This window comes from Drosophila mojavensis, unplaced genomic scaffold (genome assembly GCF_018153725.1).
Source record: "Drosophila mojavensis isolate 15081-1352.22 unplaced genomic scaffold, ASM1815372v1 contig_136, whole genome shotgun sequence".
NCBI lineage: Eukaryota > Metazoa > Arthropoda > Insecta > Diptera > Drosophilidae > Drosophila > Drosophila mojavensis.
This window is the reverse complement of record NW_025318667.1, coordinates 3,085,740-3,102,597: the sequence shown is the minus strand read 5'-3', so window position 1 is coordinate 3,102,597 and position 16,858 is coordinate 3,085,740. Positions and strand designations below refer to the sequence as shown.

The following is a 16,858-nucleotide window of genomic DNA, read 5'->3' as shown; positions in this document are numbered from 1 at the left end:
AAACAAGTATTTAAAATATTAATACAACAAAAATAAAAACAGCCCAAAAAATTTAAATATCTATATATATAGAAATTATATATATATATACGCGATAATAAAATATATAACCGTAAACGAACAAAAATAAAACAACAAAAATTTAGTAACCAAAATTAACAACGAGAAGTAATTTATTAATTACCACAACAACGTTAATAATTTATTTAATTTATACAAGAAATAAAAATGAAACATAGATTTCAAATATAAGAGAAAGGATCAACCAAAACGCAAATTATATATGAACAAATAAACGCAATATATATATATATGAATAATAATTATATGTATGAATATATATATACCTGTATCTAGGTATATATATCTATATAGATATATATATCATAAACATAATTCAGCATAAAAAGCATTAAACCAACAAGAAAATCCAGATGTATAGATTGGAGGATACTAACAGCGGCGCTGTTATGGATAAGAACAAACAGAAATGTAAGTAGAATGCACACTGTTAACTACTTAACAGAGGTAATAAAAGGAAATCTTATTTAGCGAGCGATCGCTGTATTGAGAGCGCACGCGTGTCATAGCAAGCAGCTGCTGTCACCTGTTGCTTCCTCGCTTCACAAATGGCACAAGTGTTCGTCTGTGTGTGTGTGTTGTATGTTGTGTATGACTTATCAGTTAGCTTTTGTTTGCTCATTGTGAGAAAGAGGAGCCAATTTAGCAAGTAGCAGGCGCTGCGCTCGGACTTTCCGGACTTCCCCTCTATTTGTTTAGTGCATTTGGATTCCACGAAAACGTTTTATCAACGGCGCCTCGCGTCTGCCCTTCAATTCGTCAAGTGTTTATTACGATTTGGTGCAAGCGTACGATGTATTCGACTAAACGATAACCTGCGCTGAGCTAAAGCAGCAAATATCTAAAAGAAGAAAGTAAAGAATAGTCGTCTAATGGGGAAGGTTTGCAGAGAGTATGCTTTATATGTCCCTTAAGAATGCTTCAATAGAAATCGATATTAGGCAAATGAGATGTCATAAATAGCTAGAATCATTAGTTCAATAGAAGATGAAACAAGATTATATAAGCTTTACTACTTTTATCGATTTATCAATTAAATGATTAGTTTTACTATATACTGATCTGTCTATTGTATATAATCTATACACAAAGAATATGCGATATTCCTTCTTGCATGTGACATGCATTGTCTTCAAGGCAATATACCCTCTATAATGTCACTTTCAATAGGTACACGGTATACACAATTGCACCCATTGATGGGTCATTTATGACTCACTTGGCAAGCACCGACCGTGGTTCCACACTAGGCCTGTTTGTTGATAACGTACTTCATATAACTATATATACGTATATATTGCCCGGATTTAGCATCGATGTGAAATAGATTCCACTACCGCTGGCTCCCCTTCCAATACGTACCCCTACTCCATGCTCCTGGTCAAGAGAAAAATGTCGTTGCGACTATTATTGGCTAAGACGGCGGCGACGACGACGACGACCACATTTCGCTAGAGCTAAGCACAAAAACGGATCACCGCAGTGATTCTCCCGTTCGTTTCTATAAATAGAAGAACACTTGCAGCAGCAGCGGCAGCATCATCATCATCATCATCATCATCATCGTCGTCATCGAGCAGATGCCAGGGAGCAGTAGGTCGTACGAGGAGCATCCATTTAGCTCCATAACCCAACAAATTGGCAAGTGATCAACTTTGATTTAATAATAAACGAGACAAGAAATGGAATTTAGTTTAGGCTTTGCTGAAGCTGGAATACCCTTGTCTAACGTAGGAAATATCTGTGCGATATATGTATAAGGAAAACTAGAAAGGGACTTCTTCGTATATTCCAAAACTTAACAAATGTTCAATTAGATTTAATTAGTTGATATTAAACTGGAATACAGACGCATTTAAACGAGTTCGAAAAGCGTTTCAATTTTCCCGATCTACGAAGCACTAAAGAACTATTTTTGTGATACTGCTAAATTGTTTTTATCTTCTCAAATGTAGCGCTAATAGGAATCCAGTCTGGGATATACTGGGATGGTAATTGGAATCTACTCTAATCTAAACATGGGCAGGAGTTATTCCAGATGATCAATAAAAGATTTATTTGCACGTCAGCTGAATTACTCAATGTCACGATCGATTTGGACATTGCTTTCGTTATGGTCTACTTCCATCAGGGACTCTTTACTAACTAAAACAAAGTGTGTCCAAAGATGGCTTCTATTGAGAAAGCCGTTTCTCTTGCTGTCTCAGGATAATTTGTGGCATTAATTAAAAATAAATAAATTTTATGCAATTTATTTAATTTGCTGTATGATTAATTTCTGATTCTACTCGTTTGGAATCTGAAAAGAGAGTATATTGGCTTTGAACAATTTTCGTACAATCGTTCTTCTATCTTCTGTATATGTATATTTCTGGAAAGGACCCATATCTCTCTCAGCTATGCCACTAAATTCATTTCCTAAATGGAAAATACGAAAGTATTGATTCTTAATGATGCGGTTTCTGGCCCGGGAACGGGTATTATGCAGTCGATTGCTCCCGAGTGCAATGCTTTCACTTGTTTGATTGTTTTGCTTTATTTATCGACTTCCTCATCGAAACAAAAACAAAAGAAAGTGTAGGAAGACGGTGTAGGTGGTGTGTGGGCGGTTATGCATCATAGCTAACATATAAATAGATATGCTTTAGTCTATATTCTCGAAATTGCACGTTCACCTGATAATTGAAATTAAAAGATCATGGCAATGCGTTATCCAAAAGAGTTAAAAAGTTGAGAAAATATTATGGGAGACCAAATAGTTGTATAGCTAATATACATGCATACGAATCTTGAATGGTCTTACGAAAAGGAAATCTGAAAAGGACAACTCTAAACAGCTGAAAAGCTTTATTAGAATTCCCTAAAATAGTTGGACCGATGGAAACACTGGCTGAATATGACTATAAACTCATTGCCATTGATGGCAACTCTAAAGCTTTCTAGCTTTCAAGTATTAAAGCTGAAATCAATCAAGAAAGTCGCGGTTTGAAGACAAATCTGGCTTGAAATTTCATAAACAAACAATTTAGCTAAGTGATGGCAACTCTGGTTCATATGTATATTAACTGTGAATAAGAAATGTCAAATCAGGCAAAATGATGACAACTCTGGCCAAGCGGCCAAAGCTGAAAGCTCAATAGTCGTGCCGCGACTTAGACCAATCGAAATAGAACGTGTTGAAATGGCGGAATCATCAAATGCATTTGATGGGAATCGGCGATCAGAGCAGAAGAGCGCACAGCAACTGCAAATTTTGGCAACGCAGCAGCAGAAGGGAAGAAGAAATGCAGCGGCAAACGTAACGTAATGTAACGTAACGTAATGTCTCGACATAAAAATAAAACAGACGTGCGTCAAAAAAAAAAAAAAAAAAAAAAAAAAAGGTGAAGACGAAGACTGCGCTCGACATGATTTTTCTAGCTGTAAAAAAACATTGACGCAGTTCGCGTTGAAATCTCACGCGACGCAGATCGCGCGAGTAGTCGCAAGCCGAAAAATAACTATATAAACCATATAGTCTATATATATATATATATATAGAGCTCTGTGTGGTATGAGCTTCGCATGGAATCCAACGAGAAATGAAAACAAATTGTTTAATTGATGGAGCACAAATGCTATCAATCATACATTGAAGAAAAGCTCCTTAGTTATTAGCTTCTGCTTCACATTTTTGTTTGAGTGAAAGATATATATATGTACGTACATATATATATGTATATATATATATAAAAGTGAATCTCGCAATAAAAGAACTTTTGCATAGCGTGTGAAATATTTGTGCGGTGTGCGAAAAGAATGAAAGAAAGATAAAGAAAGCGAACAACAAACAAAAAAGAAAAGAAATTCACAAAAAACAAGTTGGAATGTTGCAGTCGGATGCTACCGACTGTCTGATACTCGTTCGCGCTATCAAAAACCATTCGAATCGATTTAGTTATTTATAGAACGTATGAGTCTATCCCTACATCTAGGGGAGTTCCGTAAGATTATCTCTGGAAATGAGTTGATTTAACAGTTCTTCCGATGTGTTACGAATTTCCCAGAATGCTTAGTCTGTCTTAAGAGGAGATCTGTAATAGCTTAACTGTCCTGTGTGTGGGGCTCTACCCCAAAACCTGTCGAAAGTCCGGAATATACTCTTTTTTTCGGTGCGTGAACGTGTATAACGAGCAAGGAAGGAAATATTTATATAGCCATTAATATAGACGAGGTCTCTGGCTTTGCTGTCGCTTCTTCCGGACGTTGACTCAGTCGCGATGTCAACGGCTTTGGTCTACTGGCAGTCAATGAACGCCTCGATGGCTGGCCATGAGCCCGGCCTGATCGGCAGCTCGACGGGAACGATGACAACTGCGCCGCCAGCTGTTGCCGTTGGTGCCAACACCTCGGCGTCCTCGGCCTGGCGTCCATCGTGGAGCAACTGGAGCAATGGGGGAAATGGCAACGGCTATCAACTGCAGCAACAACAGCAACAACAGCCGCCGCATTATCTGGCCCAAATCGATTGCCAGCATACGATCAAGAGCTTTGCCTCCAATCCCAGTTCTAGATTCCGGGCCACAATCAGCATCAGCAGCAACGATGCGAGTCATCAGCCGCATCAGCATCATTTGTTGTCTCAGCGGCCAGCGCAATATAGCTGTAAGCACGAAATTTAAGTCTAAGAATTGTGGTGCATGGATACAATGAACCGTTCGTCATTCCCTGATAAGCTTATCGCTCAGGCTTTGAATGTATCGCATTGTATTGTGTATTAGGTTCGTTTATCCACCTGCAATGTACTTAGTATGCACCTGAGGCAAGTTGTGATAGCTTATCGATTATGGATCTTTAAACGATTCTCTCAAGTTTCAAGTGCACAAGGAGCTTTCAGAGTATTTAGTTACACTATAGTTTACAATTAGCTTCAATGTAAATATTGTTTAGCATTTGGTTACTTCAAACAGCTGAAAGCTTCTTAAACTACAGAACCAGACTCACTTTAATGGAGGGCAGCCTATCAACAGCCTCAATTTGAAAGCTTATAATAGGTAACGCCCATTTAGTTTTTAGTAAACTGAAGTAGATCATACAGGTAGATCTAACTTAAAGCTGACCTTACAGTATGATCAGTTTAATTCGTTACTCAGTCGAGTGCATGTTAAAGTTCATGGTAAACTTTAAAGTAAATTTATCAAGTGTTATTAAATAATCTTTCATTCAGCGAATATCTTTGACTAGACTATTGAACGTCAATTCCTGCCTCCTTCTGGCTGCTCTTCCTTCGTTGCCTCGTCGCTGTTTCTTGGCTCTTAGTCTCCTTGGTTTCTCTTCTTTTCTGCCTATTCACTTGTCGGCAATTGCGAAATGCAATATCAGTTTCAGTGCGCCCCTCTTGATCTGCTCCACCGCCCCATGTGCCCCAACCCCTGTTCACTGGCTACCCTTTTTGTGCTATTTTTGATTCGGAGCAAAACAGAGACGCGAACAACTATATATATACATATATATATATATATATATTATATATATTATATATATATGCAAATATATATGTATATTTATATATTTGTTCGGCGATCTTTGTGTGCATATTGTGTAATATTTCTCATTGGGACTTTTTGGTTCTTATTTTGTTGTCTAGTACTAAATTTAGACGGGGAAAACGTATTTTGGGCGGGTTTTTTGGGCTTTTGGGCTTTTGGCAGCTGCCTCAGGTGTGTGCGGCAGGTGCAACACCTGTGCCCAGATGCAATCGGTCAATGAACTTGCGCGCGCTCTCTCAATATCGCGCCCTCTCTCTCCCTCTCTTACACTTATATATAATTAAATTTGTTCTGTTTCTCTCTTTTTACAGTATCCGCTGGATATGGTTCCAGCGGCGGCGCCGTGGACACATCGCAGGGTAGTGGGAGCGGCGGCGGGGGCGGCGGCGGTGGCGGCGGCAGACAGCGCCATGCGCCGCTCTACGGACGCTTTGTGGTCGAAGAGGAACTGCCTGCCACGCATCGTGATGTTATGCATCATGTGAGTGCCATTAGCAAATAATTCTTAGGTTGAACTCTCCTTCAACACACTCCCTCTCTCTCTCTTCCTCTTCTTCTCTCCCTTTGTAGCACTCTAGTCCTTCGTCTTCGTCGGAGGTGCGCGCCATGCAGGCACGCATACCCCCGCATTTTCGAGATCCGGCCAGTGCACCATTGCGAAAGCTGAGCGTCGATCTGATAAAGACCTACAAGCACATCAATGAGGTAAGCAAGAGTCACACATAATATCCCCTACCACTCTCCCTCGCTCTGTCTTCCTTTTGGCAAACATGTATTTGGCTAGCGATCAGCGCGTGCCTGTCCTTGACCCGCTTAACATGAAAAGACGTCAATAACTCGCAACTGAAATGCTGCCAAATGCCACCCACTGTCACTCTACAGCATGTTACTAACAGCATAGTAACAGAAACACACAAAAGAACTTTACAGAAAGACCACTACTCTCTCGCTCTCTGTCTTTCATTTATAGATCACCTAACCAACGGCATATTAGAAGCTGTTTCTATTACAGCTCATTAGCAGACTTCTTGGAGTATTTGATCTCTCGTTCTTGTATTTAACATAATAGCAGTTTATTTTCTGTTAGTAAATGCAGCTTCTGATCTGTGCCTAACAATTGGTAGCCTCACATACACGCAGTCTCTTACTGTTAACTTGTTAAGCTCTCTTTGGAGCTTAACAGCCGCGATATGCGGCTCTCTGTTGCTGGCGTTTACTTTTACTTACTTATGTAATGATCGCACCCTCTCGGTTGAAATGGATATTCAGTGTAAGATACTTTTGTAATAGATAATAATAGATCATATACCACAATTATATTACCACCCACCCAGCCACGATCTTGAGTATAAAGAAGTTCTATACCCCACCTATTTGAATTAGTAAAGGTTTGTGTTTAGACAATATATAGCTCTCATTATCATGCTCTGCAAATAATATATAGTTTTTATTTGCCATGAATATTATCCGAAAAAAGCGCAGATTGATTGAAATCAGTTTGGCACAGTTCTTAAGGTAACTCCTAGTCGAGCACTCCCGTCCAGTGCACTCTTACTCGCATTTTTCTGTTAATATGCAAATGGTTGCGCGATTAATCTGCGTTTCTTGAATTGCTTTTCACTTGTTGTAAGCAGCATAAATAAAACAAGCCAAAATTTGTAAGAAAATGCAAAACTGCTTAAATGAATACACGGAAAGAGCGTTCAAGATGTTTGTCTAAAGTGAAAGTTGCGATAAAAAATGTCGATCATCTGATTAGCCAGAGCCAACAGCAGTTACAATTAATTGGCTGGCAAATTGTTGCATACACACACACACCTACAGAGGCAGGGAGAGACAAAGGCAGACGTCTGCAGCAGAAGCAGAAGCAGCAGCTGCTGCAGCAGCAGAGCCAAACCCCAAGCGCCTAAATATATGCACCGTTACTTGTTACGTTGTTGCTGCTGTCTTATCAGCTCAAATGCAGTTGCCGGCGCTGGCTTTGACGTTGACGTCGCTGCTTTGTATGCTATGCTGAAGCACACACACACACATAGAGAGAGTGAATGGAAAAGAGAGATAGAGAGAGCGTGGCAGCGCGCGATTAACTGTGACGTTGCCACAAGCTAGAAACGTCATTGCCAGGCAAGCCAGGCAACAGTAGCAGACAACGACACGAAGTAACGAACAGCAGCAACAGCCACAGTCGCAGTCGACGTCAGCGTCGTCGTCATCGTTGTCGTCTTCAGCATACACCCATTTTCGAGCATTGTTTCCCACATATCGCTCCACACGCATATTTCTACAACGCTCGGCCAGCAGCAACAGCACAGCCGCAGCAATTGTGTGCAGTCGTCTTTTAGGCGTTGTTGAATTTCGCGAGCGCCACTCTCATTCTCTCCCTACTCTCTCTCGCTGTGTCTGGTCGTCCGGTTACACCAACGTACAATGCGCTGCAAAAAGCGCTCTCGCGACTGGCGACTAGCCCTCGCCCTCGCTCTGTTCAACTTGTTTGCACGTGCAGCGCTCTCGCTCGCACCGACGCTCGCATGCGGCGTTAGCAACAACTTTTTTTTCGCCAAGCAACCAGCTGCATACAAAATTTTTCGCCAAGCCAATGAGCAAAGCAAAGCAACGGTCGAGGGGGTGTAAGGGCTAATGGAGGAGTGCGGAAGAGGTGTAAGCGTGTAACCACAGCGGGTCATAAAAGGGATGAGGAGATGGAGATGGGCTTGTTACTATAATGTTGTTCAAATCAGAGTAACAAATGAAAACATTAATTAGAGGAATATATTAATTATATATGTATATATATATGACTTTGCAACTCTATAATAATTAATATTTAAATGCAAAGCAATCGAGAGACATTCGATTGAATCTACTGTTAGCTCAAAGCTGCGTTAGTAGTGAGCGCAACATTGAGTGTTTCTGTTATTAACAATAATATATAATTGAAGCTACTGTTTGCTCAAATCTGCGTGAGAGCAATTGGCGTCTGTCAATTAACAGTGTCGTCTGACAGCTATCGATAGTTAATTATTACCAAACTATCGCTTACCGTTATACATGTATTTGAAAGCGAAAAAGTCGAGACACAACGTGTGCCTTGAATTGGTTGTCAAAACTTAAAGGAAATCATCAGCACACCTACTCTCACAAATTTCTAGACAGACTATATATAAATATAACTCATATATTCAAAAATCCCAATTTTGTTTTGGAAATCACTCATCACCTACAATAATACAAACATGAAGGTATACTACGCAAAGAAGAAACGCCGAGCCCAGCAGACACAAGGCGATGATGACTCGTCAAATAAAAAGGAGCGCAAATTATACAATGATGGTTACGATGATGATAATCACGACTATATCATCAAGAATGGCGAGAAGTTTCTGGATCGCTACGAGATTGATTCACTCATCGGTACGTATGAATAGCTAAGTAATAATAATTGGGCATATAAATGGATTTAGAGCAAATTTTAGTTTATAAAGCCATGCACTTGTCCTTGATTGATTGATTATTAACTTATTTCACTAACAATAATCAATCAATCAATCAATCAATGTCAATCAGCTATGCTCACATGTTATATACAAATGCTTCACTATTCGCAGGCAAAGGCAGTTTTGGTCAAGTGGTCAAGGCCTACGATCATGAGGAGCAATGCCATGTGGCAATCAAGATAATTAAGAATAAGAAACCGTTCCTAAATCAGGCACAAATTGAAGTCAAGCTGCTGGAGATGATGAATCGTGCGGATGCTGAAAACAAATACTATATCGGTAAGTGGATGCAACTTGGGATAAGCCCAACAAATAAACTCTCTATATTTCCCTCTGTGTCTCTACAGTCAAGCTCAAGCGTCATTTTATGTGGCGCAATCATCTGTGCCTCGTCTTCGAGCTGCTATCGTATAATCTATACGATCTATTGAGGAACACGAATTTCCGTGGCGTTTCGCTGAACCTCACGCGCAAATTTGCGCAGCAACTGTGCACGGCTCTTCTGTTCCTGAGCACACCCGAACTGAACATAATACACTGTGATCTGAAGCCCGAGAACATATTGCTATGCAATCCCAAGCGATCGGCCATCAAAATTGTTGACTTTGGCAGCTCCTGTCAGCTGGGACAGCGCGTAAGTATCTGAGAATACCCTGTAAAGCATAAGCAAAAGTGGTATCTAATAGGTTATTAAGATTCTCATTCTCTCTCTCTCTCTCTCTCTCTCGCTTGCAGATCTATCAATACATCCAGTCGCGCTTCTATCGCTCACCGGAGGTACTGCTGGGCATTCAATACGATTTGGCCATCGATATGTGGTCGCTCGGCTGCATTCTGGTGGAGATGCATACCGGAGAGCCGCTGTTCTCCGGATGCAACGAGTTCGATCAGATGAACAAGATTGTCGAGGTGCTGGGAATGCCGCCCAAGTATCTGTTGGATCAGGCGCATAAGACGCGCAAGTTCTTCGACAAGATTGTCACCGATGGCTCCTACGTGCTAAAGAAGACACTCAATGGGCGCAAGTATAAGCCGCCCGGTTCCCGCAAGCTACATGACATACTCGGCGTGGAGACAGGCGGGCCGGCTGGCAGGCGTCTCGATGAGCCGGGACATTCTGTGTCCGACTATCTCAAGTTCAAGGATCTGATATTGCGCATGCTCGACTTTGATCCGAAGACACGAGTCACTCCCTACTACGCCTTGCAGCACAACTTCTTCAAGCGCACCACCGACGAGTCGACCAACACGAGCGGCGCTGGCGCCACTGCGAATGCCGGCGCCGGTGGCAGCGGCTCGGGTGGCAGCTCATCCGCTGGTGGCGGCGGTGCCGGTGGTGGTGGTGGCGGCAGTCTAACTGCACCTGGCACTGGCGGTGCAGGACCCGGCGCTGGTGGTGGTGCCAGCGGCACTGGCAGCGGACCCAACGCTAGCAGCAGCAGCAGCAGCAGCGTCGTCTCCTCCAGCGCAGCAGCAGCTGCTGCAGCCATTGCAGCAGTCAACTCCTCATCGTCGGGTGGCAGCAACAGCATCGGCGGCGCCTCCAACCAACAGCAGCAGCAGTCGCTCGTCTCCAGCAGCAACAGCGGCGCCATTGATCCCCAATGTTTGGGTAAGTGTTGAGTCATTCCCTCGATCCTACCTCCCCCCACCCCCTTTACCAATCTCTCTCTTGTCTCTCCTTTTGCCACCCTTTTGTGTTGTAGCAAATTTTTGTTGCTTTTATTTGTTGTGTGCTCCTCTCTCTCTCTCTCTCTCTCTCTCTCTCTCTTATTATTATTTGAAAATATCGAAATCGAAAAAATAGAGTTATTTATCGATAAGAAACGATAATTGATTAAATTGGAGTTAATTCAAGGCAAATGTTTATGCAATTTGTTATCGATAACAACGAATAGATCGATACTCAGCGATGTACAAATGCGTATCGATAACTGTTGAGTTATTGAATTCGTTGAGTGTTTTAGAACATTTGCATTTGTTAAAACTGATGTATTGATCGATAACGATAACTATTTAAGTATGACTCGATAACTTTTTTTGTTTACTAGATTTTCATTTTAAGTTTAATTCAATTTACGAAGCTATAGAAATATAAAATGTTTTCATTTCATTTTTTTTTTTTTTCAAATATGATAAATAGTATAAAATTTGTAAAACATAAAGTATTTATTTTAGTATTTAGTATACATTTTGTACTGTTTAGACTTTATGTTCGTTTAATTTGCTGCATGCCTGTAAATATATGTACATCTGTGAGCGTGTGTGTGTGTGTGTGTGTGTGTGCGTAAAAGAAATAATTCGATCTGAACAAATTCAAATAAGTTTTGTTTTGCAATAACAAAAATGCGTACAAAAACTGTTAAATAAGGACAACAAAAAATTGATTTGAATTATAGCTAAAAAAAAAAAAAAAAAAAAAATGTTAAAATTAAGTATTATATTTATATATACCTATATAATATATTAGATTATATTATATACATATATATATATATTTATATCGATTATGATTTCTGTTACTATCTGATAAAAAGAAAAGATTTAGTTGCATTTATACATATTATTAAGCATATACAAATTGTAAGTGTTTTTTCGTTTTCTTAACGGTAGCACCTTCTCCCACAAACAGTGTTGTCAAACGTAGATATTTTTTTGTTTGTTTATTCATTTATATCTTTTTTTTTTTATTATATATAATTTTATATTTGTATTCATTTCTACTTACAAGGCAAAAGCAATCGGAAGCTAAGAAAGAAACGCAACTAATTTTTGCCCACAATTATTATGCTCTCTTTTTCTAATATACACAAACAAAAAAAAAAACAAAACAAAAACAAAAAATTCACTAAAATTACACTAAAAAATGCCCACACAAAAAAAAATCACTTTTCGCGTGCATATTACAAAAATATCATCAAAACCACGAAGCAGACGAGCGCCGATGACCAGCAACAACAACAGCAGTTGTAGTAACGGGAGTAACATCAGCCGTAACAACAAAAGCAAACGCAAATTAGATATAAAGTACTCAGGATAACAGTGAAAATGGACAGCGAAGGAGACAGCGCAGCAGCAGCGACGACGACGACGACGGCGACGACAGTGCAGTAGCAGCGGCGTCAGCGCAATGGAAGCAGCTAGTTAAGCAGCAAGAACAGTAACAGAGGATAAACAGAAACTGTTATTCGATGCAATATATGATATTTCGTTCAGTTTGAACGAAAGCGTTTCCATTGCGCACGTTATGTAAGGCTAAGGCCATCTCTTATTGTAAATAGCCAGAGGCTCCAGCTCCACCCAAATACACGCTATTTTCCTAATGTGTGGCGCATTAAATAAACTTCTTTTTTTTCCAAATAAATATTTACATATATATGTGTATGTGATTATATATGTATATATATATATTAAATAATATAATATATGTATATGGATATATCTATATATTTTTTTCGCACCTAGTATACATAAATATAAACGACGTAAATTTAGACAAGCTCCAAAGAATTAAAGAAATGAAAATGAAAAGAAAAAAAAAAAAAAAAAAAAAATAGTAATTAAATTGACTATTTTTTTTTAAACTTGTTTCGTTTAGTTTTGCGTGACCTTTTTTTTTTAATAATTGTCGCTAACAGTTAAGCATTTATATATAAGCAATTAGGCCCCTAGTATTGTAAAGTAAGACATTAAAAAAAGAAAACAAAACAACCCAAAAAAAAAAAAAAAACTAATAAAAATAAAAAAAAAGTAAAAAGTAAAAACTGTTAAACATTTAAGCAACACATAAAACAAGGAATCCTTAACGACTTCTTAATGACTGCCATACATAAATATGTATATATATATATATATATATATATATATATATATATATATATATATATATATATATATATATATATGTATATAAACATAAATATACATACGAAAAATAAATATATATGATAATATATGTAATAAAATTATGATATATGTAATAAAATGATAAGTTTAACAGTACATTAACATTTGAAGATTAACAGCGATCAGCCATACATACAGAGCTGTAAATGCATATATAGAAGTGTGTACATGGCTAAAATATACATTTATGTGCATGTGTGTGTGTGTGTGTGTGTACTGAATCAACACAGCGCATAGCCGCTAACATAACATTTAACATTCAAAGGAAACCCAAAGCATTAAGAAACAAGACTTAACAGTAAAGCATACACACACACACATATTCACTCACACATACAGAGACACTGTCAACTGTCGTCTTGCTTGGCTACTCTTTTGGTTGTTTACGCTTTTCACTTCACTCTGCACAACCACAAATTACACATACATACTTACACACACATCCTCGTTCTGTTAGGCAAACTGCACTACACTCTCCGAATACCTTGTACACTGTGTAAACGAAATAGTTGTTTTGATTTATATGCGATGGCATTGACGAGAATTCCAGACATAAAAATTTGCAAACCGAAATGTAAAACCTCATTACAGAGTATTGCGCAGGGCACTCTCTTTTGTACACTTCTAACTTCTGTTGTCGCAGAATCGAGTGGTTTCATCCTTCGATCGCTCTCGCTCTCTCGTCTGTTGCTATCGTTTATATGTTTATGATAGTAAATGTAACTATGGAGTAAGCAAACTATTTCACTTGTGCGCTAAGCCAGCTGCAGCGCTCTCCTACACACATACCAAGACACGTACCATACTCAAACACACACGCGTTCATTGCATACGTAAACAAAGCTAATCGTGCTTCAATTCAATGGTAAAAGCAATGTTAAATAAAAGATCAGTCAATGTTAAATAACGGATCAGCCAATCTGCGCAGTTTAACAGAAGCTTTGTCACATGACAGTAAAACATACTTGAAAACCCCCTTTTTTTTTGTACCAAAAAAAAAAAAAATAAATAGAAAATAAAATATAAGAAAAATCATACAAGAAATATAAAAATCTAAACACAAATCATAGTTTTTAGGTGTGTAAAAATAGCGGAAAAAAACAACAAATAATAAAAATAAAATAAAGCAAACGAAATAATTAACGTTAGGCATATTATTAATAATTATAAAATATATATAATAATTTAAATGGAAATATGAAGAAATCGATAGCATTGCATAAAACAGAAACATAAATTAGTACTAAAACAAACCAAGATTAAACCAACTTTAGCATTTAACAAATACACAAACATCCACACAGACACATTTATACAAATATGTGTGTATGTAAACATATATACATATATGAAGTAATTGAAATTGAAAACGAACTTTAAAAGAGGAAATCAATAGAACGATAGCGAGAAAGAGGGAGAGAGATAGACAGCGGCAGAGACAGAGGTGTGAGTTGCATTTGTATTGTATATGTGTTTGTATAATTCAACAATCTAGCGTTTAGCACCCGAGTAAACAATTCAAGAATTTAACAAATAATTAATAAATAAAACTGAAGGAAGGAAAAACTTAAAGGAAAAAAAAAAAACTTTAAAAAGTTGTGTAAAATACTTAAAGCAAAGGCCGATAAAGAGTGTTTTAAACTTAAGTTACAATTACAACAGACACATACACACACATACACAAACACACACACACATACATACATACATACATACTTTAGTTGAGAATTGAAAGAAAAATTGCATAGAGAAAAGAAAAGCTAAAAACGAAATTATAAAACTTAAATGAAAATTCATTGCAAGCATTTAGATTTAGGCCACGAATCCAAAAAGTAAAAGAAAAAACATATTTAGAAAACACGCAAACAAAATTTAACAATAACCAAAAAAATAAAAATAAAATAAAATGAATGCGCAAATGCAAATGCGATCAGTGGGAACGCTTCAAGAATGCAGCAACATTTTGATGTAAAGCCCAATGTTAACTAGCAAATGGCTGCTCGCAAAATGGCGACAAGGAGCAATGCAATAAGAACTACACTTAACGAAACAGTATTGCAAAATGAAAATGAGAAAAAAAATATGAAATACGATGTAGAAGAAGAAACAAGAAAAACTGGTTGAATATGTAAAGCATTTAGTTTAGCAATTTAATCAAGAGAAAAACAAACACACATACAGAACACACCTACATATACACATACACTCTCACGCATTTGTGGCATTTATATATATACATACATATATATATATATATAACGTAAAGCTGATGGTTTAAGTTTAATGAGTATGAAATAATTTATGAATGATTACTAAATAGTAAGTTAAAAAGAGAAAAGAACCCAAGAAAAACAATTTAAAATGAAAACTAAAAGCAAACAACAACAAAAATGACAAAAAAAAGCGAAAAAACCCTTCAATAAAAATTTATGATATAATCAACAAAAAAAACTAAGCGAAAACTTTTGCAATGAGGCAACACTAACATTTTTAGCCTTAACATTTATTGATAATCTTTACATAATTCAACATTTGCTCTTGCAGGTCTGTTATTGCACCACGCGAACAACAACAGTTGCAGCAGCAGCAGCAACAGCAGCAGCAACAACAACAGTAGCAACAACAACAGCAATGCCAATGCGATGAACTTTTCGGCGCTCAGTCTGCAGCCGCAGTCAGCGACAACAGCGAACAGCAGCAGCAGCCTCAACAGCCTTAACAGCAGCAGCAACAACAACCTTAACATAAACAATAATAACAGTCTGAATAGCTTAAATCATAGCAGCAGCAGCGGCGTCGGCGTCAGCAGTGGTCGCCGCAATATTTATATGGGCAACAGCTATCCGCACGCCATGGACTGTGATCCGCCGCTGGGGCAACAACAGATGCCGCCACCGCCACTGCCGCCCGTCTCGGCCGCAACTATGGCAGCGGCAGCGCTGCGTCTCGGCCAGACGCCATTTGGGCGCATGCGCAACAGCGGCGTCGGCATTGCGCCACACCAGAATTTCAGCAACATTAAGCATAATGGTAATGTAGTGCAATTGCCACCACAGCCGACGTCGCTGCTTCTACCGCCGCTGCCACCACCCGCCGCACATCAACAAATGCAACTGCCGACACAGCCGCAGCCGCATCACAGCTATGCGCCAGCGTCGCTGCCGCTCGACCTGATGCATCATTATGGCAACATGTCCGCCGCTGCCTCTCATCTGATGATGACCGATTCGAGCGTTATCAGCGCCTCTGCTGCTGGCGGACCTCCAGCTGGCTCCGGGCCGGCCTCATATGGGGTACTACTGTATCATCCGCAGCCGTTAGCTCCGCTGCCGCTGCCCATGCAAATGCCAGCTTCTGCGTCGACATCGTCATCGTTGGCTGCGCTGCCAGCGTCGGCAGCAACGTCCAGCGGTGGTGGCAGCGGCAGCGTCAGCTCTACAGCCGGTGCCAGCAGCGATGCCTCTTCGTCGTCGCCCATGGTGGGCGTATGTGTTCAACAGAATCCTGTAGTTATACATTAGCGTTACCTGCCGTCTATATAAACTATACTTTAAATGTTTCATTTTAATTACTCTACGTTTTTTTTACACCGCATACACACAAAAGTCTGAGCAGCCAGCTGTTGTGCTTCTTTTTCTCTGTCTCCTTTGTGTGTGCGCGCCTGTTTTCGTTCTCTTAGCTCGCCAGCGGACACTGCTATTTATTGCACATCCATCCAAACACACATACACATCAAAGCTAGCTGAAATTTACACAAACACTCACACACACACACACACACGCATCGGTTTATTTAAGTCATGCTTTCACCGTGCAGGCGTCTCGCTCATACACGCACATCCACCCACG

The 16,858-nt window shown here is 39.2% G+C and overlaps 1 protein-coding gene across 5 annotated transcripts; it reads left to right on the top strand.

The window, feature by feature from the left end:
- Window positions 1-116: 116 nt before the first annotated feature.
- Window positions 117-16,577, top strand: LOC6585456 (serine/threonine-protein kinase minibrain). Of its 5 annotated transcripts, none has more exons than XM_032732746.2 (8): window positions 117-492; window positions 5,921-6,090; window positions 6,180-6,314; window positions 8,849-9,020; window positions 9,215-9,382; window positions 9,451-9,737; window positions 9,839-10,715; window positions 15,554-16,577. In XM_032732746.2, exons 1-8 carry the CDS (start codon window positions 435-437, stop codon window positions 16,528-16,530), a joined length of 2,844 nt encoding a protein of 947 aa, XP_032588637.1. In that variant the 5' UTR covers window positions 117-434; the 3' UTR covers window positions 16,531-16,577. The 5 variants fall into 5 exon arrangements, with proteins under 5 accessions (XP_032588637.1, XP_032588636.1, XP_043864816.1 ...); XM_032732745.2 differs by lacking the exon at window positions 117-492 and adding an exon at window positions 4,304-4,725; XM_044008881.1 differs by lacking the exons at window positions 117-492; window positions 15,554-16,577 and adding exons at window positions 4,326-4,725; window positions 12,038-12,640.
- The last annotated feature ends 281 nt before the right edge of the window (window positions 16,578-16,858 follow it).

Coding starts and splice junctions, on each gene's coding strand:
- LOC6585456 (XM_032732745.2), top strand. CDS start 4,341: ATGTCAACGGCTTTGGTCTACTGGCAGTCAATGAACGCCTCGATGGCT. Junction 4,726..5,920: donor GCGGCCAGCGCAATATAGCT/GTAAGCACGAAA, acceptor CTCTTTTTACAG/TATCCGCTGGATATGGTTCC. Junction 6,091..6,179: donor ATCGTGATGTTATGCATCAT/GTGAGTGCCATT, acceptor CTCCCTTTGTAG/CACTCTAGTCCTTCGTCTTC.